This window comes from Xyrauchen texanus, chromosome 44 (assembly GCF_025860055.1).
Source record: "Xyrauchen texanus isolate HMW12.3.18 chromosome 44, RBS_HiC_50CHRs, whole genome shotgun sequence".
Taxonomy (NCBI): domain Eukaryota; kingdom Metazoa; phylum Chordata; class Actinopteri; order Cypriniformes; family Catostomidae; genus Xyrauchen; species Xyrauchen texanus.
The window spans coordinates 10,067,552-10,094,672 of NC_068319.1; the positions used below are offsets into that span (position 1 = coordinate 10,067,552).

Here is a 27,121-nt window from a genome sequence, read left to right on the forward strand (position 1 = left end):
ACATTGCTAGTTTGCCTTATTATAAGGTATCGATTTTTTTTTCGATTAATATTTTTATTGTATAAGGTATAGTTTAATATTTTCGAGAGATAATTTGAGCTAATAAGTAATTTTATATATTTTATTATATATTTTGCATTGGCTTGTTGACGTTTTAACCTTCACGCTACTCCACGCAACCAATCAGAGATGGAACTGTTCAACACGTGATCCAATATGGCGGGATCTCGAGTGGTTTGTCTCGCATGTGTTCGCACGTTCTTTGTCGTTGCTGTGCTTGGAGCTGCTCGCCTGCCGTTCGCTTCAATAACAATATACCCGCCGCGCTTTAGAAGCGTGGCTCATGTCTCTGAGGTCAGCCAGTTTCCATCATTTTTTCCTCTGGATTATCTTGAAATTTCACCTGACATCGTAACGAATAAGGTAATAAACGTATATAGCGTCTGTTGGTGTCGTCTCTTTTTCGAGATGGCGATGTTTTCATGGATTTTTTTTATGATGATGAGAAATAGGTTCACTGCCAGATAACGGGTCTACGCTGCTTTCAGCTTCTTTATATTTCACCTCGAAATGTTCCGAAACTGTTATTTAATCTATTGTTGTGTATTGAGTTATTGGTATGGATTTAGTCAACAGGTATGCCTAAATGTGTTTTTGAATTATATATTTAAGTGGTTAAAAGCCTCAAGCGTTGTTGCGGTTCTGTTGATTCTTTCAACTTAATTAGGTTGGCTTGAAAAAACCAACCTACTGATCTCTATTTAAACTTATTATTATTATTATTCTGAGATTACATTTCTGAATCAAACTCATCCTACAGCTTTTAAGCTACATGCACAGACATTCAGCGTAATCCTAATAGACTAATAGTGTGTTATATCTTTTCTAACTGATCGGAATTACGGTATTCCCTTTTCGGACTTCCGAAAAGGCCTCGTGTCTCATTGTCCATTCAAGGTATGAAAACTTTTCCCTGTAATAACTCTTTTAGAGGATTCAAGCTACATCCTATCACTCCCCTTTTCATACTTTATAGCTATCACTCCCATTACTTTCTTCTAAATTTACATATCTAACATTTACACTCCACTTTTTTTATTCTTTCTTTTTTATTACTTTAGCACCCTAGCAACTGCATACAACTTAGCACATTTAGTGCACCCTAGCCACCAAAACCCATTGACTTTCCTTCAAAATGGCTGATGGATGGTATCTCCTGATAAGAATGTCATAGAGTCTTCAGGTTTGACTCATTACACTCAGTCCAGCAAGCAGCCTTTTTACTCTGACAACTTCCTAGCAAACAGATGGACTTACCCTAGCAACCATATAGCAAAACACATATCTCTGCACCACAGCATCATAGATAATTAAATGTTGGCTTATTTGACTTATTTGGCAGACCAACAAGGAGCCTTTAAATATCATGCTGGAAATACCAAAACACATTGACTTCCATTAAAATGAGCTTAGATGAAATCTCCGGATCAGAATATCATAGAGACTTCATTGATGGCTCGTATGACTCAGGCCAGCAAGCAGCCCAGTTAGTATTACCCTGGAAAATGACAAGCAACCAACAGGGGTGGATTATGACTAACAATAGCCACGGGGCCAATTTTCTTTCAAACATGATCGACTGGACACCGTTTACCAAGTGCAGCGCAGCATCTCTCTGTCTTTAGCCATGGTATAGAAACACCAGCCCGGGGCCACGTCCTATCCAATCGTGTGCATTTATGGAAATTAGTCTCATGACGAGATCTGCGTCCTATCCATTCGCGTGTATTTGGCCATGGCATCTTTCGCTAAAACGCACATGAAGCAAAGTTAACTTCATGAGTCTGAAATGAATCCGACCGTAAAATTCCCTTTATTATGATCAGCATAGTTTAAAGTCTGTCACAAACAGATTATTTTTGTGAATAATAGGGGACCCCTGAACCTCCATAATGTGTCTTTCTTTAGTCACAAGGCCCTTAGGTATCTAAAAATATTCAAACTGCGTTTCTTTTAAGTAACGTTTTTGTGCAGCAATTGTTAAATGACAGAAAAAACTAAAATTAAAACCGATGTTCCCAAACTATGTTTTTATAGACCAAGTCAAGTTGTAAGAGAGCATCTCAAAGGAAATAATTATATTCACTGTGTCTCAACATGGTGAGTTTCATATCTACGCAGTGTTTTAATTAAAAAGATGGAGTCAAAAGTGCACACGCTTGATGCGTTTTTGTTTTCTTTTGTTCACTTTATTGTGGTGTTTACGCCTACAAAGAAAGCTTGGATCTAAAGAAAACATCTTTTTAAAAGGGGCATTCACCAGTCTTTAACTTTTGAAAATAAAATACATTTTATGTATATTTTACGTTTGCCTCCTCAGATCAGAAAACCTGTCGATTTAGCAAAATTTTGATTGTTTACATACATATGCAATAAGGCATGTGAGGCCGTGCTATATTGTGAATATAGTCATGGCTCAAGGGCATTACAAGGTACAACCCCTTCAACCCTGACTATATTCGCAATATAGCGCAGCCTCGAGTGCCTTATTAATTTATAAAACGGTTACCATGTAATAAAAACATTAAAGGCACAAATGGTCATTAAAATTGTATATTTTGTAAGTATAATTATTAAATAAAATCCTTCTGCCAGAAACTATAGTCCCTGTTAATATACAGTAAACAATATTTTGCTAGGCAAAAAGAATAACCATCAACTATGGGTGCTGCAGATTGATACAAATAGAAGTTCTGTAAAGAGGTCAGAGCTGTGCTTTATCATGAATAAATCACTTCATGTAAGGCCTGAGTAAGGTAATTTGGTTGTGTAAACAGAGGATACTAAAGTCCTTTGGTTCCAGAGGAATCCATGTAGCTCCCATGAAAGAAACTGTTCTAAAACTTGCTTAAAACAGAATGACTGGAGGTCTGCATTGAAGACTCCAACTCCTGTTGTGTTCTGCATGTTTTCTCATCTGTCTTGTTAATCTGATTTTATTTATTAATGTGCTTCTTCTTGCAATCTTATAACTGTATTATTTTTATATGGCTAACATTTCCTCCGCTTTCTCTTCCACTTGTTTGTTTGTTCCCGAGACCTAAGCACTAAATCACAAACTTAAGGTTAAGGGGCACTGGCGGTAATGATTGTCCATGTAAATGAAACTTTGAGTATGCTTAGGCCTAATCTGTGCTTTTTAAATCAGTATACTAAAGTTCAGAGAAATAACCTTCTGTTTTTGTTCTGTATGCTTTGCAAAGGCATCATGGAGGAAGAAGTGCACTTTGTGAACATAGACCTGAACGATGACAACATCTGCAGCATCTGTAAACTAGAGACGGACACTGGGACGCTGTCTTTCTGCCATGTGTGTTTTGAACTGAGCATAGAGGGTAAGAGTACATGCGTGTTTGCATCTGTACTGAATAAATAGATTTAATAGCTTTTTATTAGCCGAAAAGCATTTTAATGTCTTAAAAACTTGTAAAGATTAATGCTCAATATATATATATATTATGAGTAAAATCTCCTCTCCATCCCACCCATCAATTGTCTACTCATTAATTTGTCAGCAACTTCAAATAAGTCTAAAAAATGAACTGGAGTGTTTGAAGTGCCACTTTGGAATTTAATTAAGGTTCTGCCTGGTAAAAGCTAGAGGAGCTTTTCCTGTGGGGCTGCAATTTTGTTCAATGCAGCTGCCATTTTTGTTCTGAACTGTCCCTAAAGAGATTTTTACAGAGAGAGTTACTCAAATGGTTTATACAGTATTTTGCTATGGCAGGAAGTAGCCTTCTTAGGCATAAATAATTTTCTCTGGAATTTCTTTGGGTTCTCAGGTTTCAAAGTGCTTGGCTGGGACAAAAAAAAAAATTACTTTTTAATTGAAAATGAAAATTCACAGGTATTGAATAGCAATGTGTGTTTAAAAGGGCAGTGTATTTCCATACATGATGATGTCACTTCCCTTTTTGAGGAGTTAGCCTGATTCTGAGGTAAAATGTAATTTGATCCATTGTGGCTTTAATATCTAGTTTGTAACTAGGGATGTGTGAGGCTAGTCGACTAAATAGTTCTGATGCTGCTAGTGGACACTGGAATTACTAGTCGGTTAATATTTCCCACCATTAAACGGATCATCATTTTTGCACATTTACGTTTAGCTTTATATTTGTACAGAGGCTTAAATTACTGTCATATTAATACATATTTTAAATAGAATTAATAAAACAAATATTATTTTTAAAAGAGGATATCTGGAGCAGATACAAAGTTTAATTTCACCTCAGACTGCACGTGCTTCCCTCTCACTCGTGGCGCACGTAGGAAATTGTCCTCTTGCTAGACAAGCAAACTCCGCAAAGTAGTCACTTCGGTGTATGTGTGGGAATCGGATTTCGAAACATTTGAAAGTGTTGTTTTCACATTTGAGTGTATATAATATAAGTCACCGAGCGTATTAACCTCCCTCATTAGTTTGATTGAAAGGCTATGCAATGGTGAAATAGGGGCAAGAAATTCCTGTTCAATGCAAAACCAGGGAGGGGCTTCCCAATCATACATAACTGTAATGAAGCCCACCTGCCCACATCACTTAAACATTTTTATTAAGGGGTCAAAATGAACTCTCAACTAAATCACACAAATTTGCTGGAAATAAAATTCCAAGTGCTTAATTCCCTGTCTGGGCCACTGGAAGACGCCCAGCTGAAAAGCCGTCACTGGGCAATACGCTGTCAGAGCCAAAGCTTTGGATTTAGACCAATTGAAACTGTATCCTGAGAACTTCGAAAAGGAATTAATAATTCTGTAGAGGCAAGTCATAGATCTAGAGGGGTCGGAGAAGAAGAATAAAATATAATCTGCATAAAGCAAAAGCTTATGCACCATACTTCCCGCCACCACCCCAGGAACATCAGCAATTAATCAATTTGTTTGTACCACCTCTACCGGGTGTCTATAAAGAAACTTAATCCACCCAATAAAAGCATTCCCAAACCCATATATTTCCAAAATCTTAAAAAGATAATCCCATTCTACCATATCAAATGCCTTTTCGGCATAAAGTGAGATGGCAGTGACCGGAGTCTGATCATTCGCCTAAAGAAATGCCTGATGTTGTCAGAAGAGCTGCGGCCTCGAATAAACCCCATCTGATCTATATGTATAAGAGATGTCATAACTTTACTTAGTCGGTTAGCTAGAATCTTTGACAATATTTTTACATCTAGCTGGATCAGGGAAATTGGACGGTAGGCTAACTCTTACACTTACTTGGATTTTTGTCCTTTTAAGATTTAGACTGATCCGGGTTGTGTCATGGTTTGTGTAAGCTTTCCATTCTTTAATGATTCCATATAAACTTCTAGCAAGTTCTGTAGCATTAGATCTAAAAAAAATTAAGTGTGCAAAGCCCCGTTTTTTTTGCTCCATTGTAAGTTTAGTGAGTTCTAATGGTTCCAGAAAGTTTCTAATATCTTCATCAGTTGATGAAGATGTGGAACTATAGAGATAAAGATAGATAGATCAAGATTCTTTAAAAGCATTATCGATATCAATGGCCAAGTTTAAAATTTCACCAGCCGATTTCACTGAGGGAGAGGTAGAAAAAAAACTCTGCTTTATATATCTATAAAGATTCTGTTTAGAACATGCTGGGTTGTTCTATTGGTCCTGTACTATTCATCCAATTGTTTTCAATAAATATGCCTTTGAAATATTTGCTAATGTTGATTTAGTGAATGCGTGTCATGTTCTATATTTATAGTATTAAGTATTTAAAATGGGTTACATAAACACAATTTCTGACTGTTTTTGAATGTTGGTTTCTTTATAGACTAGTCCACTAGCACATCCCTATTTGTAACCTGTCCTTCAAAGAAAGGCCTGTACAGTCATTCTGTGGTTGTGTTAATGGATCAATGGCCAATCTAGGTCAGGTTGTCTATGCGTGACTAGTGGATTATATTACAGATTGGGGAACTATGTATGACGTCCCTGTGCATTTGTTGTGTGTGTGTGTGCGCGACGCGTGCGTTCGAGTTTGTGTGAGTGTGTGTCTGTTTAGATGCTAGCTGACTTGTGTAACAGTGTTGTGTACAAGTGATGTCTCTTGAGAATGTGAAGTAGCAGTGAAGAACCTGAGAAAAAACAAACATCAATCTCTTTCAGTTTGTTTTTCCTTCACCTTTACGTTACTGATTCTGTTTTACTTTGCAGTTCTCTCTAAATTCATCTCCATGTCCCTTGTGTTCATACTGAGACAAATTCCCACCACCTTCGTTATCAGTATCTGCAAAATCCACTATCGGTCGACCTCTAGTTCATACACTGTGTTAATGACACATGGTGACACAGAGGGGGAGCAATTAATCGTCATAATCAAAATGTTTTGGTTTGACAATAAATCGTCAGTCAAATTTCATAACCATAACAGCCCTAGACAGAATTTTCATTTTTGAGTGAACTGTCCCTTTAAGGTTCACATTTTATCATAGAAGTGTTCCCTGGGAATCAAACCCATAATGCTGACATTGCTTACATTATGCTCTACCAGTCTAGCTGCTACAGGAAAAGAATTTGGACTGTGACATGTTTTAGAAATTCATACCGGCCCAAACATTCACACTAAATTGTCCTTTTTGTGCAAATGGTGTTCTGTGTTTTCTCTGCTTATTTCTGACACTCATAATCCCAGTTTATGAAGCGGCTGGATTTGAGCTGAACAAGAAAGCATCCGTGACTCCACCAAACGGCTGGACTGTGATTTCTCACAGCATCAATCTCACAAATACGACACACTGAATATTCATGCTGCTTTTGAATATTTAACAGTACAGAGAATGAGAGATCTGGCCAGGCACGTTCGTGAGCTGCAGGCCGCTGTATGTAATGTCAGAAGTGATTCACCATGGGACTCGGCCTGACCACCAGAGTGTTGCACAACAGCACTCATGGCCCTTTGAGAGAGCACCTACATGCCTGTGATCTCTTTGCACTCGCTTGTATGTCTTTCTCTTATGATTGGCTGTTTGCGCACAGTTATATTCCCTTCCCACTTACAATCATCTCCAAAGTTCACGGTATGGGCAAACAAATATGCGCTGACTGTGCGTGTTCAGACCTGAATACTCAAATGCACACCCACACACCTGCTCGCACATCTGCGTACCCACTGAAACATTCATCCTACCTTCAAAAGAAACTGAAAGTCGGATAAAGGTGCAAACAAGGCCACACTTGTTCTGTCTACACTGTTGTTTTAATTTTCCCACACAAGTAAAATTTTTTCCACTCTTTATTTTATAATGCAACTATATGTTGGTCCATTATATATAATATGATTTAATATAAATGTATCATAAATGTTAGGGCTGGAAAATGTAACTGGTTAATTTCCGAGATTAATAGTTAACTATTTAAAACGTTAAAAAAAAAAGAACCCAATTAATCCAGTTTCCATTTTTCTCACTTCCTAAAACTTTACTTCCTGTGGCTTAAATTGGCATATATAAATTTCCAGGAGGTACATGCTCGACTCAACTGCACATCCTAGCACAGAAACTGACTGTGTGGAGCAGTGCAAATTTATTCATTACATGCGACACATGTCTCTTGCATTATAAACACGGGAGTAGATTTACTGTAGGGAGAATGGAGACTCTCCACATGTGGTGAGCCAGGTGTGGGAGAGATACAGGCAAGCTACTGTATCTCTTTTCATCTCCCGATAACGCAGTTTCAGCTGAACCACTGTCAAAAATGAAACCGCATGAATGAGACTCTGCGTGTGCAGCATAGAGACTGAGAAGGACCTGTCTGTTTAGCAAACTGCAGCCAGGTATACTTGTAGAGATTAAACAGCAGCCAGAGAATGTTTTTCAAATAGTTTTGAGATTTTAAACTTCAGTATCCAATAGGTTTTATATCTGCATGTATAGTGTCTTATAATGCTTTTGGGAATGTACACTCAAGTTTCTCTTGCCAATAAAGTTTGATATGAATTGAATCATTTCACCCATTATTAAAAAAAGTCCACAATAAAACTGCAAAAGCTTTTGCCCAACTTTATATTAAAGCATGTCCACTGATTTTATGGCATGTCAGGGCCTGAAATTCATTTCTGAAAATGGGGTGGAATTTCCCATTACATGGCTCATATGGGGGGGATTTACGCACTTTGGTGGGACAATAAAATGAAAAAATTGCTTGTCATGAGAGAAAAAAGGAAAAAAAAAAATCAAATATGATGTAAATATAATTTCTTCAGAAGCAATATTTTATTCAGTATTCACAATTAGCTACTCGTTTCCCAGTAAGCCGTGATGCAATTGTGTACTGATTTACATTTATACAAGGAGGCACTTGCTGCAGCTATTTATTCCAAATGTTGTGTGCCATGCTAGCCGGCTCTGCTTTCTGTTTCTCCAAGAACAGAGAGAGAAGGAAAGAAAAAGACAAAGGAAGTGACAGACTTTTATATCTGTGCATATATATTGAAAACATGCACACAGAAATTTACTTGCAGAGTCAAGCGTGTCCTCCAGCCCCAAAACAATACATGCTTTTATTTGGGGTGGGGTGGGTGAAATTCTTCTAATAAGCAATACAAAACACATTAGACAGTCAATTGTGGGAAAGAATGGAAGAGCACAGAATGAACACTTTTTCATTCAATTGCTAAAGAATGTTGCATGGATGTACAAGGGTCTTGAAATGTTTAAAAACAGATCCCTTTGGTGCTGTCTGTTAGCATTTATCATTATATTTGTGATTGTCACAAATTTTTTCAAGGAAACCTCCAGGTCCTATGTTTCTCCAAAATAAAAAGAAACATTAAATTATAATTTGGATAAAGAAAATAAAGACTGTTTTTAGGACCTTGTAAAGTGTATCTCCCCAATTTGGAATGCCCAATTGCCACTACTTAGTAAGTCCTCGTGGTGGTGAAGTTACTCGCCTCAATCCAGGTGGCAGAGGACAAGTCTCAGTTGCCATGTTTCTGAGACAATCCGTGCATCTTATCACGTGACTCGCTGTGCATGACACCGAGGAGGCTCATGCTACTCTCTGCGATCTAAGCACAATTTACCATACGCCCCATTAAGAGCGAGAACAACTAATCGTGGTAGTCCGTGTCAATACTTGCTGAGCTACCCAGGACCATTACATTACAGTCCCGTTTTTAGGACCATTTGCATTTATGCAATGTGAAAAAATAAAGTGTTATTTAAATTTACACTGGTGGAAAAAAATATTGGCACCCTTGGTAAATATGAGCAATGAAAATATGTCTTTATTGTAGGGCTGTCGCGTTAATTCTGTGTGATTAATTTGATTAAAAATAACATCGCAATGCCCCCGGACCGTAATAAGGAAGATTCCTGATAAATGCAAGCTTGTAGTACCACCTGTTTAATCCAGAGGGCAGTAAGTGAAACTTCAGCTGTATGAGCAACGCGCAGTTTATACAGTGAAGAAAACAACCCTTCAGCAGACACCTCAACACAAACATGCGTTACGTTCTTGCGTTCAAAACACTTGATGGAGCGCAAATTCGAACTAAGAGATCTCAAGATGTGTTCTAAGTATTAAACTATATTTAACTTGACACAAGCATGTCTGACGCAGGTATACATTGACGGGTCCTTAAACGAGCCCTCATAATAAATCTCAAACTGATTGACAAATTCACTTGCAAAATGGATTTCTGTGAACTGTATGCCAATGATTGGCTTATGTTCAATAATATGGTAGTAAACAATACATTGTATTCTAAAGCCGTTTTTTGTAATGTCTTATCAATGATGAACTCTTCTGCCACAAGAATGTAATGCATTTTAATTATCTGAAAATATATATATATATATATATATATATATATATATATATATATATATATATGTATATATATATATATTAGGCTGTCAATTGCTAAAAAAATTAATAGAATTAATTACATGGTGTCCCAATTAATTAATCGTGATTAATCGCATATACAAATATTTGCTGAGAAAGCCCCTCATATAACAATAATTCAATATATAATGATGAATTTAATCTTTTTAAATATTAAAAAATTATATATATCTATATAATAAAAAAATATTCAGATAATTAAAATTTACACTTATGTAGAAAAAACTTAGCAAGGAAAATAAACAGATTAATCAGAAAATATTAACTTATCAAAACTAACCAAATAAAACGTCTTTATAAAGCAAAGAAAAACTACGTACAAACAAACAAAGTTTTCTCCAAAATACTACAGCGTGGACATATTCCCAAAAAAGGTGAGGGGCAGATTCATCTACAGCATTACAGAAGGAGCAAAGTGGATTTATTTCAGGGAGCATGTTTATCTTAAATCTTAAATAAAGATTGACTGGGTAAAAACGGTGTAGCAGTTTAAAGGACACCTCCTTAACCTTGGTGGTAATTAAATATTTCTGAGGTAAAGACCATACAACCTGTGTCAGACATGCTTGTGTAATGTCTCGGGTGTGTTGCGTCATAAAAATAAAATGTTTAGGTCACTGTGTCAAGTTAAATATAGTTTAATACTCAATCTTTAAACGCATCTTGAGATCCCTTGGTTCGCATTTACGCTCCTTCAAGTGTTTTGAACGCAAGAACCTAACGCACGTTTGTGTTGTGTGTCCGATGAAGTGTTGTTAATGTTTTGTTCACTGTAATAAACTGTGTTGCTCACACAGCTGAAATTCCACTTACTGCCCTCTAGAGTAAACAGGTGGTACTACAAGCTTGCGTTTCTCAGGAAAGCATTGCGATCAATTAAGTAAAAAAATGTAATGCGTTATTTTTTGTAAAATTAATAGCCCTAATATAAATATATATATATTTCACCACCACTCTGTTTTCTTTTGGCCTTGAGAAAGACCTTTTGTCTGGCTGGCTTCTTGTTCCACTGTGTACACTTATTCCAGGACTAACAGTCCACCCACGAGTAGAGACCGTCTCTCATCCTCTTACATAACAGCTGTGGAATGTGTGCTAGCGCACGCATACGTCAGCCGGAAGAATGCCTGAATAATGGAATATTCCTGACACTGAATATTCCAGAGCGGAGCAGAAATGCAACAGAATCTCTCTGTGTATATATGTGTGTTATGTGGGTTTGCCTGGGCACGTGGATGTGTGTTCATGTCTGAGACAAAGCTACAGAAAAATAAAAGAGAGGAACAAAGAAAGATACTCTTAGCTTTGCAAGTGTTCCCATTTGTATAATTCAATTAATATTCTAGTTGCAATACAAGTTAAGCTCAATCAAAAGCATTTGTGGCATAATGTTGATTACCACAAAACATTCGACTTGTTCCTTTTTTTTTTGAAATAAGGTTAGGTGGACATTGAATGGTGCCATTTATTTTTTTACATTTAAATACTTTTTTAAAGTATAACCACAAGACATAAAGGATATGTGTGTAAATATATTTTCAGTGTGATAACATCAATTAAAAACCTTTTCTGTGTAAAGCTATAGCCGATTTTATAACTGCGTTACATAACTATATAATGTCAACAGACCCAAAGCCCTAAAACAACAACAAATTACAATGTAGACCACTTTAAAGCTCAAATATTACACACGTTTTAACATGATAATTAATGCAAGTGCTTTTATGAAATGATAAGCTTCACATTTCTGTTTAAACTCTCCAAAAAATTGTCCGCGTTCACTTCCATTTTAAGTGTCACATTGTAACCTTAATTTTTGCTTTTTTTAAAGAAAAGGAGGAACAAGTCTAAATAAATTTTTGTGGCAATCAAAATTGTGCCATATATGCTGTTGATTTAGCTTAACTTGTATTGAACCCGGAGCACTTCTTTTAACTTGTATTTAACCTGGAATATTAATTTAAAGTGACAGCTCACCCAAAATTTTTTATTTTTTCTTCATTATAAGAAATATCAGCACTACTGGAATGCAGCTTGTCTTATCAAATTAGAGGACCAGATCTAACTTGTATAATGACTAATCACACAGCTCTGCGATTAATTTAATAATAGTATGGTGTGACCTCTTGACCCTGCTGGTCTAAAGTGCTCTGATAATCAGTGTACATTGTGAATCATTGCAGATTTGCTGATTGAGCATGCTCTGCTGTGCCTCCCAGGTCTGGTGAGCTTTCCATTTCAGTAATGCTTTTCCATTCTCCAATATAATCAGCAGTTTCAGCAATATTTCTGCCGTGTGAAATGGGAGCATTAGGGAAAAGATATGCCCATATATAACAGGCAGTATTATGTTGTATTACCATCATAAATTGTAGCAGCTGGTGTGTTATAAGATCCTGCACATCGGATATGTACTACACTCCATGTTTTTGTGTTTGTAAGGTGGTTCTTTCTGTAAATTATACCTTGTGATCTTTCTATTTTAAATAAACATATGTTGTACATGGCCTCAAACTCGTCACACTAAATGCAAAATATCATACTGTTAGGGTTTAGTTTAGTTGTGTGATGTTTAGATATGAACAGTTTATTTTGGTTTGTGTGGCATTCAGTGAGTATCACTGTGTTTAAACACGTGCAGTGACTAACACAGTCTAACACCATCATGTCAATCACTGCAGCTGTTGACGACACTCTAGTTTTAGTCATGAGCTGCTGTTTTGGGCACAGAGCTCCCACTGTTACCCCATGTCCCCATTCCCAGCATACACACATACTGAAGTGTGTCAAGGATTCACTGTCCTTACTTCATGGAAGGACACACAAAGCAGTAGCCCACATGAGAAGAACAGGAAGATAAGGCTGTCATAGTGATTCAGTAAAATGGAAATATTTCTCAATACATGACTCTATGAATACGTTTCCATCCACTTTTCTGGCTGTTTTGTTATCGACAATGTGAAAATGCGTAAAAAAGGTCTGTCTGTTTCCATTCAAATGGCCTTTTATCATTATACATTTTGTGCATGATGACATCATGCTTAAACCACTTTCGCATAAGTTTTGCTTTATCGCGAAAGAAATCTGCCTTTAAGTCTTTTCCATGCAGAAACGTGTGTATATAGCGAATTGTAGGCCATTCCTTTTGCCTCCCAGATGTCCCTAAATTTGTTAACCCCTGAAGTTATGGTAAAATGGGGAGAGTATTGAGACAATTCTTTAAAATTAGCCAGCTTAGTCATTTTAATTTCACTAATAAAAGCAATCAGAAGACAAGGAATTGCAATCAAACAGGAGCAGTTTCCTTTCTGATAGGACTGTAATGTTCCGGTTCCGAACCGGAAGTGAATCGATGAGGTAAAGAGGGTTATATTTAAAATATTTTAAAGTTTTAATACATTCAAAAGCTAGTTTTCTGAAAGTGAACTCCACATTGGACAAATCGTTCTGATAGTGTATAGTCTTGAAATAAGTGTAGAACATTCTGAGAATGACATTAAGCCAACTTTTTTCATCTACAGAACAGGGTAAGGTCAGTTTAAGTTTGTGTAAAGAAAAGGCAAGTATATAGGCCTAACAATATAATGTTTTGTTTGGTAATAATTTTTTTTAATTTAAAGCTTTATTCATTTGGTAATTTATTTAATTTATACAGGAAATTTAGCCAAAAATTTTTTATAGAATTGGGCTATGTTAGTGTTCCAAAAAAAGCACACTGATACTTTTCTCCTCGTATTGCGTATTTATTTTTATTAGTATAAATAAATGGATGGCTACCATGATTAAATTAATTTCAAAGAGTGGCCATTCATTTGTTCTCCATGCACTTGTCGATGAAAGGTGCATGATACAAGATATTTGTGTTGGCACTCCTGAAAGTGTCATGACGCAGATGTGTTTGCAGCATCGGATCTGTGCAGGTATGCCGTTAAGACCAATCCATAACAGTGTGAGTAATGCTTCACATACAATAAAATGTTAACACAGGTTAACAATTGGGGTAAATTCACACTGAACACTTTTGCAACCATCCAGTTTACCATTTGTTTTTCTATGTAAATGCACTAGATGAACATCATTGTTTTGCTTTGTTTTTGTTTATTCGGTGTCTCGTGCAGGAGCACTGTTTTTTAGATGCCGTGTCAAGTTAAAAAGGTCTTTAAAGCACTTAATCTAGCCTGTTTTAGCACAAGAATGCGATCAGTCTGAAGTCATCACAAGTGCTTGGCACACATCCAAAATTTCAATACGCAGTTTTAGCATTCGATTGTGAATTAATTTTTTTTTATTTGACAACCCTAACATGCATTTATAATCTTTTGAATTGCATTATTATTCTTGAAAAATTGTAGAATTAAAATAATTGTCACTTTGGAAACAAGATGTTTTAAAGGGATTGTTCACACAAAAAGGAAAATTCTGTCATCATTCTTTCACATTCCTGTTGTTCTATACCCATGTGACTTTGTTTTTTCTGTGGAACGCAAATGCTGACGTTAGGCTATATGTTAGCCTCAGTTGCCATTTTTGCATACATTGCAACTTTTTTCTATACAATACAATTGATTGGGGAGGCCTGCATTCTGCCTAACATCTCCTTTTGTGTTCTATAGAAGAATATGCGGGACAGTAAACGATGACAGACTCTTCATTTTTGGGTGCACTGTTCCTTTAAAACATAATGTTGATTGAAGTGTGGCGTACATGGTGTACGTCACAATGACAAACTCTCATTCTATTCCAAGGCTATTTCTGATGTAAATTAATAATCTGTTTATCTGAAGTGCGATATAACTGTGAGTGAAACACTGATTTAGTGGAACGATGAAAAGGCTTATTACATAGATTGCACTTGATAAGATTACTGTTTCCATGATAGCGACCCCCTCACCCTCGACGCTGGTCATCTCTGTGCAGCTGTTGTTTTTTTTATAGTAACAAGGATTACATGGGCTCTTGTCTCAATCTTTGTTATTTAATTTTTTTTCATACTTAATGAGACGCACTTGGTTGTTGGTCAGGCCAGAGTATTACACAAGCACAATTGAGCATTTCATCACTAAAGGGATTTGATTCAGAACAGTCTTCTGTTTGCTTTTAAATGTCAGCTTTACAGAACAGAGATATGGAAATCAGTTATTTAGAAGTTGGCACAGATTTAGTGTTAGGCCTAAACCCATGCTCATTACTGGACAAAGATCCCAGAATTTGATCAGTCCACTAATGTAGGGTCGAATTTGTGCGATGCAGAAAACATTGACTGAATCACGGAATCCAGTCATAAAAACTAAATTAACTATTAAATGCGGAATACCATGGAATTTGACATATTTGGGATAAAATGAATGTATTAATGCTCAATTAATCAAAGTAAAACCTTGATATGTCCTAGTGTGATGATTAAACCACAAAAGGCAGAGATTTAATTAAATATACAGTCTGAATATACTGCATACTTCAAAGGGTATGTGTGAAATCCGGCCCCTCATACACTGATAACACCTCATAAGCATAAACACCACGTGCGGTCTGTGTTTGTAATGGATTACAGACAGCAGAGCATGCATTAAGCTGGAAGCACACAGCACATGCAAACTATATTTTAATTCAATTGCAGCCATTTGCAGTTTAATAAACGTATATAATCCATAAAGCGAACTTCTTATCCGGAGGTGCGAAGCTGTCGTCAAAAGCATAAACTCAAATTGCTTAATTCGGCTTAATTTTATACTGAGAGTTTAAAAGTACAAAATATTAATTAGGGGTGAAACGGTTCAAATTTCTCATGGTTTAGTTTTAATCAGTGTTGGGCAAGCTACTCAGAAATGTTCCAAGCTAAGCTACTAACTACTCAACAAAAATATTAGTTAAGCCAAGTGAAAAGCTACACTTAAGAGAAAGTAACAAGTTACACTACATGCCAAAAGTAGCAGATTCACAGAGCATACGGTCACAGACAAAGCATCTAAAAGACTTCACATGATGCTAATCTAATCCATGGTACAGTATAGTGCAATGCAGTATACAGTATGGTGCTTAATGAAATGTAAAAAAAAAAAGTAAATTCATATTTATACATGCTAGCTGTACAAACCCATACCCATTTGAACATAATTACCTTTCTTTTTTTCCTGTATAAAAACTCATACACAAGCTATTCATGTTATCCTGCAATTCTGTGTCTAGCTGTTGTATTTCTGTACTAGCAGCTTCTGATCAGAGGCCACATTTCTTGTGTGTGAGCACATCTGGGCAATAAGAATGTGATGTGTTGGTAACAGATTGTTATACAATGGTACTTTTAGATACAATTACCATATTTATGTACCATTCTTTATTTAAATGGTGCTTCAAAGTCATGTGTTGAACTTAATAAAAACCTTCATCACTTGCAAATGACAGAACACATTTGCAGGTTTGGTGTCCTTTGATTGTAGATCCACTGCAACCAGCATTATCTTTATTTTCCATCTAAAAAATAATTTAAAAAAAATTCCATGAGCATGTTGCCAAGTGAGAGCATACACCAAATTATTCAGCAGTGCGCATGAGCCATCTGAGTAATTCCGTTTGAATTGCGAACCGATTCAGTCTGCTTTGCTATCACGTTTGATCAATTCATTGTAAAGAACCGACTCAGATGAGCGATTAATTTGAGTCTTACATCTTTAGTTCTGATTCAGAACTGGCGATCGTAAACACCAGGTGCACGCATTATGTAGCAGTATAGCTTTTGTCAAAACTATGCCACTACCTAATCAAAAATAAAGCTTTGTTACTGAAAAGCTGCTTGATTTAAAAACTAGAGAAGCTACCACCTTGCTACTCAGAAATGTAGTTAAGCTAATAGCTTCACTATTTTTAGCAAAGCTACTTCCCATCACTGGTTTTAATTTTGTACATTTTAGCCTTTCTACTACATTTATTGCAATATAGAAAACAGACATGATTAACCATGGTTTAACTATAGTAATATTGTATTTACCATGATTGTAATAAATATGGTATTTTGGCAGACACCATGGATTTACACATCTTGCATTTGATTTAAATTCTTTGAATTTATTTTAATTAGACTTTTTTTTTTTTTATAACATTTTAATTAAACTTTAAATCATGGAATTCAGAAAACATAACGTGGAAAAACAGAATTTGTGGAAAAAATTACAACTGATTTAATAAGGCCCTCCTAACGAATGGAGGAAATGAACATTTGAAAGTTAGGCCTCTTAAATTCTTCTGTGTATGTCACAAATTTTTGCATCAGTGTGATGTTCCAAACTGTATGACTTAATGGAACACAAAAGGAGAAGTTGAAAAGGCCGCAGAATGCACTTTTCCAATGGAAATGAATAGGGATGGATGCTGTTGAGCCCTAAAAATCACATTTGCACCATAGAATTTGCCCATATGACTCATGCGCTATATTCCAAGTCTTGTAAAGCCATGTAGTAGCTTGTGTGGGGAATAGAATGAAATTTAGGTTATTATTCACTGAAAATCTTGTCCCCTGCCTGAGCTCACTAATCTCATTTGCATTCACATATACTCAAATATTGAAAATCAAGACACAGCAATAGCATTTAACATAATTTGTTTCTTTTGTGTTTCGTAACTCATGCTGCGCCAATTTTTAATATTTGGGAGCGTGAATAAGATTGAGAGCTATGGCCGAGAGGAAGATTAACGTCTTAAATTTGTACTTGCTTAGAGAGTTTGTTGAAGTTACTAGGTAGAGAAAAGTCTAAGTTGAAGTGTTGAACTTCTTGTGCCCTTATTTGCTGTCAAAGCCAGGTGTGTGTGTGTGTGTGTGTGTGTGTGTGTGTGTGTGTGGTGTTCTAACCTTCAGTTCCTCTATTTATACAAGCACTCTAAATTGTTCCTTCCTGTTATTCAGTCTTCAATGTGAAGTGCAGGAAATTGGTTTATCGTAAGACACTAAAGTAATTTAGCTTTTGCTTAGTGCGGTTCCGCTCTACTTATTACAGGGATTCCAGCTCAACCAGACCCCAAGAGGCTGGGGTTTAGGGTTTATATTTGTATACAGACATTGCTGGACATAAACTATGTGGAATGTGGTGAAGGGTTTCTCAGTTCGCACTAACCTTGAAGGAGAATGAGGTTTAATGAAACTGTTAGTCTGTGACAAGACTAATCCACCGTTTAATAGTTGTACAAGTCTGTGCGCCTTTTTAAAGGGACAATTTACCAAAAATGTAAATTCATTCATTCTCATGTTTTTCTAAACCCATTTCATTATCCCTTTAAGAGAAATGCTTGTGTGCCGGCATAACCCACAGCAGTCTTCAAAACTGACATGCTGTGCGACGTGATAAGAACTTGCACGCAAAACATGTTTGAACAAAACTAAGCCGAGCCAACAAATGGCATATCCTCACTCAAAACCAACACACAAAAGCACCCGGCAGCACTCGCTCTGTTCCTTTGTGTTTTATTTGTTCTTGGCCTACTTTAGATGCTAGATTTAAGAGTTTTTTTTAAACCAATTGAAAACAGGAAGTTGTGATGATTTCATGTGCTAATTTACTTAGAGATAGCGTTGTTGATAGATTTTTTTTTTCCCCATTCAAATCTCATCGGAGATCAGCTTTTAATATGTTGTTTATTAGAGGTTAAAAATGTGATTAGGAATTAACAAACTGATCCTGGTTCAGATTTCATTTGTTCCTATAAAAAGTAATTTACTTTTGTTTTCTTGTAATTCCTTGAAGATTTGAGCATTGTTTACTGTTTAAAGAGTAGATTCTTTTTATGTTTTCCTCATTCTGGTTGCTCTAAAGGGATTTCTTTTGAAATACCTCTAAAATAAGTAATGATTTGGATATTTAATGTGTTTTTTTTATGTAATCGGATGATATGTATTCAAGGCACTCACTCAAATCACTCAAACCATTATTTATGTCTTTGTTTAATTCTTATACATGCAAGCAAACACATAAAACAAATTACAGTTCTAATAACACCATTTCACCACTGTCATGATCTAAAAAAAATATTTAAATTTATTTTAGGCATTCCTACTAGAGGTCGACCGGTAGTGGACTACACTTAGGTGTTGGGAATGGCCTATAATCGATGAATCGGCCGATTCGCTTTTCCAATTCATTTATAGAATGTCAAAAATATTTATTTATTTACTATTATGGGCAAAGTCAAAGAGTCCAATATGAATAAAATCCCAGATGCAGTTTTTTGTACAACCAAAATCCCAACAATAACCAGAAAAAATTACGATATGGTGCGTAACGCAGGATTTTTAAGAATGAAAAAGCCAGAGAAACACTGGGGAAATTATGAAAAACTTATAAGCAACTATTGGCAGATTTTTGCAGATAACTGATATTTCCAAAAAACAACTATCGGCAATGATTAATCCGTAAAATCGATATATTGGAATTATACCTCTAATTCCTACACTATATCACATATAAAGTCGAACAGACACATTTAAAACAATAACAGAGGTGGCCTGTCAGATATGTCTGGTGGGATTGTTTTGGAAATATGTTTTTCTTTTTTTTGGTCCATAATGCCGCTAGCATTTGAATGGTAAATTTGAAGTGTTTTCTCTTTGTCTAGCCATAGTGATCTATTTAATTTAACATAATCAATCCTGCCCTCTTCCATGTTTATACCAGGTATATCCAGTGCTACTCTGCTACACTCTAAATCTCTACGTGGTCATAGGGACTGCTTTGAAAAGTACCATCTCATTGCCAACCAGAAGCTCTCCCACGACAAGGCCTCCCACAGTGCATACGAGGGCGTGAAACGAGCACTGAGCCAGCAAATCAACCGCATTATACAGTATGCCCAGAATAGAGACTCTGAATCCATAGAGACACCCGGGCGCTGGGGGGCCAAACAGATTCTATGCCACTCACAACAGGGCGGAAGGAAACTCGTGCCTCAGTCGGACGCCCAAGTGCCCCGTTACTCCCCTCGCTGGGCGGAGGAGGTGTCAATGGCGGAGTCAGAATATGGTAAATCCAGGTTGGACTGTCACTCCGCTGAGGAGCTTGGCCTCGGCCTGCTGCAGAGCTCACATCAGGGATTGTGGGCTGGAGAGAGACACCACCCACAAGAACAGCAGAACAGAGAGCAGAGAGACGCAGCCAGACAGAGGAGACACACAGGACACGGTCGAGAACAGTGTAAGTGATGGAGATCTGCTAGAAGATGCACACAGAAATAGAAGGGATGGGCGACGTTTCACATATTTACAATACATTTGATATTGGTTTGTTGGAGATATAAAAGTATGCAAAATTGTGAATATCACAATGGTATTTGTCCATAGCTAGTTTAGCCCAAAGTTAATTTAGTTAAAAACTATACAAATTAAATTTATAAATTAAAATGTTTTTATAATGATTAATTCTAGTATTATTATCATAAATATTATGATTGTTATTATATATGATAAAAATAATATAAATTTTACCTATGTTCAGTTTTTATTTTTGTATCTGTTTCATTGGTAGCTCAGCAAGTAAAGACGCTGACTACAACACCTGGAATTGCAAGTTCGAATCCAGGGCGTGCTGAGTGACTCAAGTCAGGCTTCCTAAGCAACCAATTGGCCCGGTTGCTAGGGTGGGTAGAGTCACGTTTGGTTAACCTCCTCGTGGTCGCTATAATGTGGTTCTCGCTCTCGGTGGGAAGCGTGGTGAGTTGTGCGTGGATGCCGCGGAGAATAGTGTGAAGCCTCCACACTTGCTAGGTCTTCGCGGTAATGCGCTCAACAAGCCATGTGATAAGATGCGCGGATTGACTCTCTCAGATGCGGAGGCAACTGAGATTCATCCTCCATTGCCCGGATTGATGCAAGTCACTACGCCACCACGAGGACTTAGAGTGCATTGGGAACTGGGTATATATACATTACTATGTATTGTTTAATTGGTACATTTTAACATAAAAAAATATTCCATATTTTTTCCTTTAGATAATAATATACAGTCCATATTTTACCTACGTTCGATACAATGTTTTGTGTATCAGTCCCTTCTGTCAGTTTCAATGAAAATGTTTACTGTTATATTGGTGCATAATATTGCATATAAAATTACTAAATATTGTTCCCTTTGTTCATTTAGGGGTGAAAAATGTACTGCACAACATTTGACTTTACTACATTTTACTGTAGATTTGCATGTAACATTTTGAATCTACTCCGCAACAAAGAATGTTGCACTTTACATATTATTGTAATCGGTTAAAAACATCAAACTGATCAAAATGTTGTTGAAAAGCTCCGAGTAGTTTTTACCCACAGACAAATATATACTGAGTAATTGCTAAGCATCTTTGACATACATGTTACATGTAAACATGTGTTGCTTATTTTCAGTGTTTTTGCTTAAAAGTTTACAAAAAACAAAGAGAACATAAAATATCACGTACCATTACTTTGAAGAGGTGATTATCTTTTAACGAGCCCACAAACAACGTAATCCGATGCATAAATCATTAGATAATCCACAGGAAACACAATGTGCACACAGCAGATACTGTGCTATCTGGCTAAAAACATCCAATCCTTTCCTGGATTGGATGACTTTATCAGATGTTGTAGTATGGATGCAGCACATTGTCCAGCGTCATGAAACTTGACAGCCAATCGTATTAGGATTCAGATCGCTGCAAGCAGAGGTGGAAGTCATCCAAATATAGGCAGAGAGGATCGTTCACTGTAATAACATATGGTCACCAGGAGATGGTGCTACATACATGACAAACTCAATGGCTCAAATGACACAGAATGGAACTGAATGAGATCTTGTTCCACTTGTCTGCATGCTTTGGAGAGAGACATGTTTGGGAACAAAACAAAAGCAGTGTCTTGGAAATACCTTATTTACACCCTGAGATATATCATTATTATTTTAATTATTATTTTTATTTTTTTGTGATTTCTTTTAAAACAAAATTCCCCCAGCAGTTTCTTAGACAGAGTTTTGGAATTGATCATAATGTGTATCATACTTTTTTTTTTTTTTTTTAAGTTTCCTTTACAATTATACCATGCCACTTGTTTGGGGATGCCACTGAAACAGGAAATCTTTAAAAACACCTTCAGAGCTTAAAAGGTTAAGCCATTTCAGAGCAAATACATATCAAGATGTAACCCATATATCATTAAATACAGAAAATATAGAGTTTGTTATTTAAGCTATATCATCCAGTCCTAAAACATTCAAAAACTGCAGTAGCTGACCTCACCCAAATATGGTATTGGCCTACCATGATAATGTTTTAGACAAAGTGAAAGTAAGAGAAGTGAACATAAGACTCTAGAGTCAATAAAAAAGAGTGAGTGCAAAGAGAGGGTGGAAATAAAAAGGTGTGATCGATATTCTGAGCATTAGACCTCTATCGGGCAGTTTATATCTCTCTATCCTTCTCATCATTACAGTACACAAAAAACCAAGTGCTAGGATTGATTTCACCCTTCCTTCAATGTCAACCTCCTCTGCATCCTTTTATCTCACCCAGAGAAAGCTTCTTTATGTGACAAAGAGAGATGCGACATCAATGTTGCATCATGTGCCTTTTAAAACCACACAAGCTGAAGAGAATGCTTCTCAAGGCTGTTATGAAGTCATCTAGCTTTAAGCTCTGAATGGAGACATGTTTATCAATTTTTGCTTTATAAAGAAAATAAAAATTATTTTCTCTGCCTTCTGATGGTTATTGTTTGTCTTTCTCTTTAAGTGGTGAGGATGAGTATGGAGGAGCTTCATCAGATGAATGAGCAGCTGTTGCTACAGATACAAAGTAAGTTATTAAACTCAAACCCTTAAAAGGAGTAGTTTACATTTTGTAAAACTTTCTGCCATCATTCTACCATCAAATTACATTTCTGCCATAATTTACTCATGTTATTCCAAACTAGGGGTGTGAAGGTTCTCTGTAAAAAAAACTGAACTGTACTGTTCGCCACCCACAGTTTGGGAAGCATTGGCACCACGGTCGGTTCACCTCACGTTTAATGATGAATCTGGAACACATGTTTTGGTCAAGAAAACAAAGCGTCAAACAGACTGGTGCAGTTACAACCTCCGCTAATGCACCTGAATGGATCTGTAAATAGATACGCTCCACCTGTGTTTCACGTGGGTCAACTTGATGACATCACTGTTCTGCAAGCATTGTGTGTTGTTGAAAATGGCAAAAGGAGAAAACAAAGTGCTGATAGAGAAGCCCCCTTTGTTTCTCCTTGATGGAAACATTTTCTTTTTGCAGTCAAGTACAACAGTGATGGTCAAAAGACGTTTACAAAACAGGCACTTTTTGCAGACATCACTCGACACGAGTGCTGTATACTGGGAATGTATGTCAATAATGCACGGGAGGGTTTATTTAAAAATGCGCATGCAAGTTCTTCCTGTTTCCTTGCGCGGCTGTAATCTATCACGAGCGTCAATAATACTCTTTGATTAATGGCATTAAGATGCCGTTACAGTAATACATTGATACATGATTAATAATTTACGCCAACATCACCCAGGGAAAGTGCCGCAGGTGAGCTGAAACTGCACACACTCCCTTCCATTTTTAATCAGGCAATCAGTGCTAATTCGGATAGACATGAAACAATAACTAAAGAGCTTGGGGTGTTCATGTGGGATTTCCATGTATGTTTAAAATACTCAAGCAGCATTATCACAACATCCCTTCTCATATGCATTCTAACAACAAGTTAATGTACAGCTTCCGAATATTGACTGATTGTTGTCACCATGGTTTTCTGAGCAGTAATCATAGTTTTGATACAGTTAATGTAATGTTTTTGCCATGACTGACGTCAAACCTGGTGCAACGCATCTTTATGTAGCATATATAAATGGGAATGAGGTTTTAGAGCTTTTGTTGAGGGGAAGATTTTCATGATGCAGATTTTGAAGCTCAATAGTACCAGTCACCATTATGAAAAAGCGCACTCTGGAACATTCTGCAAAACATCTTTTGTTTTCTATTGCATAGAACACAAAAGACGTGGGTTTGGAACGATCTTACTTTTTGATGTGTTGGCTGATGATATTTATCAGGCAATTATTGACCAAATTTAAAAAACAGCATATCGGTAAAAATCATGAAGACGCTGATATGAATAACATTTTTAATTATATTTCATTAGTAACACACTTTGTAAAAACTCTGTGAATTCAAATGCACAATCCAGAAATAATAATAGCCACAATATGCTGAAAGGTTGGCACTCCTAAGAACATTTAATATAAAAAAAAATTCTCTCTTGTTCTCACGTTAATGTGAAAAAAACTACATAAATGGGCGTGACGGCTGTGAAAGAGGCATTTACCTATAGGCTACATGATGAGGGAAACCATTCAAAACACTTTGAAACCATCAGATTTTGACTTCTGAGATATCGGTATGATATTCATAAATGCTGCATGATTGATTGAATTAAGATTGAAATCTCAATATGGCTTTGTGCGATTACTCAACCTTAAAAGGCTGCGTTTTAAATGGCAAAAACAGAGGTGCAATTTTTTTAAATACTTAGTTAACTTGTTTTCATAGTAGTCATCATGTTATCATATTTAGTTTTGTTTTTATTTATCTTTTTATCTTGTATTTATCTTTCATTGTGACACTCTACAATTATGGCCTGTCATGTGTTCAACAGATCCAATGTTCAATGAAAATTATTTATTGTTAGTACAGAAAAAAAGCTAAGTAAAAATAAGGTAAGTGGCAAAATATTGGTATCATTATCTAAATTGTTATCAACCTACAGTTTTTCTTGTTAAAATCGGTATCGGTAAAAATCATTCACATTGATGCGTCCCTAGAGTTAACTATTCATTTGTTAATCAGTTGAATAGTTGCAAAATCCCCTTCAGTGAAATTATAGTAGAGAACTTATGAATCTTATGCATATTTAATGCAGATGTTTATTATTTAGATTGCATTGTTCTTGTGATGGGAGCCCTTGAACTAATTCTTACACTGTCATTCTCTCTCAGATGTGTTTGAGGAGCTCTCTGTGGCTGTACAGGAGAAGGACTCCCTTTCATCAGAGCTTCATGTACGACACATAGCCATAGAGCAGCTCTTCAAAAACTGTGCCAAACTGCCATGGCTCCAGATCGGTAGAGCAGGGATCAAAGCTGGCAACAACCCAGTAGAATGAGAGTTTTTGTGGATGCCAACATCTCTCCATAAAGACACCACAAATCCATTTAGACTAAAGTGGAAGCTCACTTTGGACCTAGGAATGTACAAAGCTTAAACAAGAAACACACTCGCATGCTTTCCACTCCTAGTGTGCTAGTGAGAGGTTGTGGTCACCCTGCTCTTCAAGGCGACGTTTGACATTTTCAGCCATACTTGAAGTAGAAAGTCCTAAGGAAAAGACTTTGAACGTTTGAAAGTGAAACTAGTGCATTTTGCAGTCCTGTCCAAAGTGTTTCTATGCAGATTGAGGTGTTTGTGAAACACTCAACATTTCACATGAACTTTTAAATCTTTTTTTTTGTGGTTCCATTTCATGTATATTTTTTTTCTTTCCATTATTGTTTACTCTCCACACTTGATCATTTTTGGGTGGTTAATAGACAGTCTGACAATTCCTCTAGCACATTTGGGCTTGCTGATTGGTTGTGGAGTTGCTGTGGTAACTGTTGCTTAGTTAACAGTTTTTCCCTCCCTCTGCTCACTGCAGTGGAACTTGTTTAAGAGTGTGGTGCAGATTGCGTTGTTCCATTCCTCTAAGTTATATTTTGGTGTTACGCTAAATGACACCACAGATTTGTTTTGTGGAAGATTACACTTCATTTGTCATTGCACTCTTAAAGCGAAACAAGCGGTGCTAGTACCTAGCTCTTTCTCAAATTTGGTATGTCAAGATTTTACGAGTTAGGAGAATTGGGGAGGGAAATGGTATGGTTGGTGGTTGATCCTCCATAAGTGTTGAGCAATGCTTTGTAAGGCCTGACTTTTTGTTGGGCTTGACTTGGTGGTGGTATTAAAATTGGAGTGATATCTTCAACCATCTGAACTAGAGCTTAACCAAAGACATTTCAGTATTTATTTTGTGTGTGCAATTGTTTGCTTGTTACAATTATTTAAAACCAAATTAGCTATTTGATTCTCCTTTGTGTAAATTTAAACCCTCTTGAACATTTTGTCAAAGTCTCCACCCCCAAATATGCGTGTTCTTTTTTTTTTGTAGTGGTTTTCCTTTCTGTAATGTTTAGATGTTTTTTTTTTTTTTTTTTTACTTTGTTTTGGGGTCTGCACATAAATTGACTGGGGCAATGTGAGCTTTAACCCAACTGCCTTGATTTTTGGGTCAGACTGTGCTACCATCTGGTGGGCGTTCAGAGAATCAGACCTTCCTGTTCACTTACTGCATTGATGTTCGCATGGTTTAGTGTCTATTATCTCTATAATCTTAAAAAAAATAAATAAATAACAATGCAAAATTTGAAAATTGTTTTAGGAAATCAGCTTGGTATACTTGAATTATCTGTTCTCTTTATAAGAGATGCAAATTTGACTGACCCCTTTGGGGTTTCTAAGAAAAGTTTTTCCATTTTTTTTTTTTTTTTTCAAATATTTTATATGAGTGGGTTATAACATAAAGTAGTGTATTCTGGATATGCATTTGTTAGTAACTATAGATGAACTGGAAAAAAGCAATATGATGTGTGGTTTACTTTCTTTGGGTTGTTTATGAAAAGTATGTAAAAATAAAGTTTTACATACTTTATTTTAGTGGTTTACTCTTTGTGTGACATACAGGAGTTTAGAGTTAAAGAAGTAAATGAAGCACACTGCCCAAATAAGTTTATTCTCTTACTGCAGAGAAAATGATTGAACTACACGAGTTGGATGAGTTTCATGCTTGACTGTCTCGAGTGTGTTGCAAACGAAGGCCATGCATTTCAATGTTAACTTGTTTATGTTGGTGTAAATTATGTATTATTAATTTTCTAATGTTTATTAATTGCTTGTGCTATTACTTTTTTTCTTTTTTAAGATAAAATTTTTCTAGTGGCCTGTGTTGTGACATTGAGATGTTTATGCAATACTATTTTTAGTGGAGCTTTCCATCAGTGTAGAAGATTTCTGGATGCTTTCTGTTTTCTGTTTTTTGACATTATGTGCTCATTATGTGCTCAAGGTATTTAATTAATAAAAATAT

General features: G+C 36.3%; 1 protein-coding gene across 2 annotated transcripts; it reads left to right on the forward strand.

Moving 5' to 3' along the window:
• The first annotated feature begins 288 nt into the window (after positions 1-288).
• On the forward strand, positions 289-27,121 carry LOC127637085 (protein EURL homolog). Of its 2 annotated transcripts, none has more exons than XR_007969666.1 (5): positions 289-423; positions 3,264-3,395; positions 19,581-20,096; positions 20,427-20,815; positions 22,660-22,682. XR_007969666.1 is itself a non-coding variant. In XM_052117995.1 (5 exons), exons 2-5 carry the CDS (start codon positions 3,269-3,271, stop codon positions 25,103-25,105), a joined length of 873 nt encoding a protein of 290 aa, XP_051973955.1. In that variant the 5' UTR covers positions 289-423; positions 3,264-3,268; the 3' UTR covers positions 25,106-27,121. The 2 variants fall into 2 exon arrangements, 1 of the variants encoding a protein (XP_051973955.1); XM_052117995.1 differs by lacking the exon at positions 20,427-20,815 and adding an exon at positions 24,939-27,121 and having other exon boundaries at positions 22,660-22,722.

What these genes read in the sequence shown, in the direction of transcription:
- LOC127637085 (XM_052117995.1), top strand. Translation starts at nt 3,269, where the DNA reads ATGGAGGAAGAAGTGCACTTTGTGAACATAGACCTGAACGATGACAAC. An exon ending in TTTTGAACTGAGCATAGAGG is followed by an intron (nt 3,396 to 19,580) that starts GTAAGAGTACAT and finishes TGTTTATACCAG; the next exon opens with GTATATCCAGTGCTACTCTG. An exon ending in AGGACACGGTCGAGAACAGT is followed by an intron (nt 20,097 to 22,659) that starts GTAAGTGATGGA and finishes TTTCTCTTTAAG; the next exon opens with TGGTGAGGATGAGTATGGAG.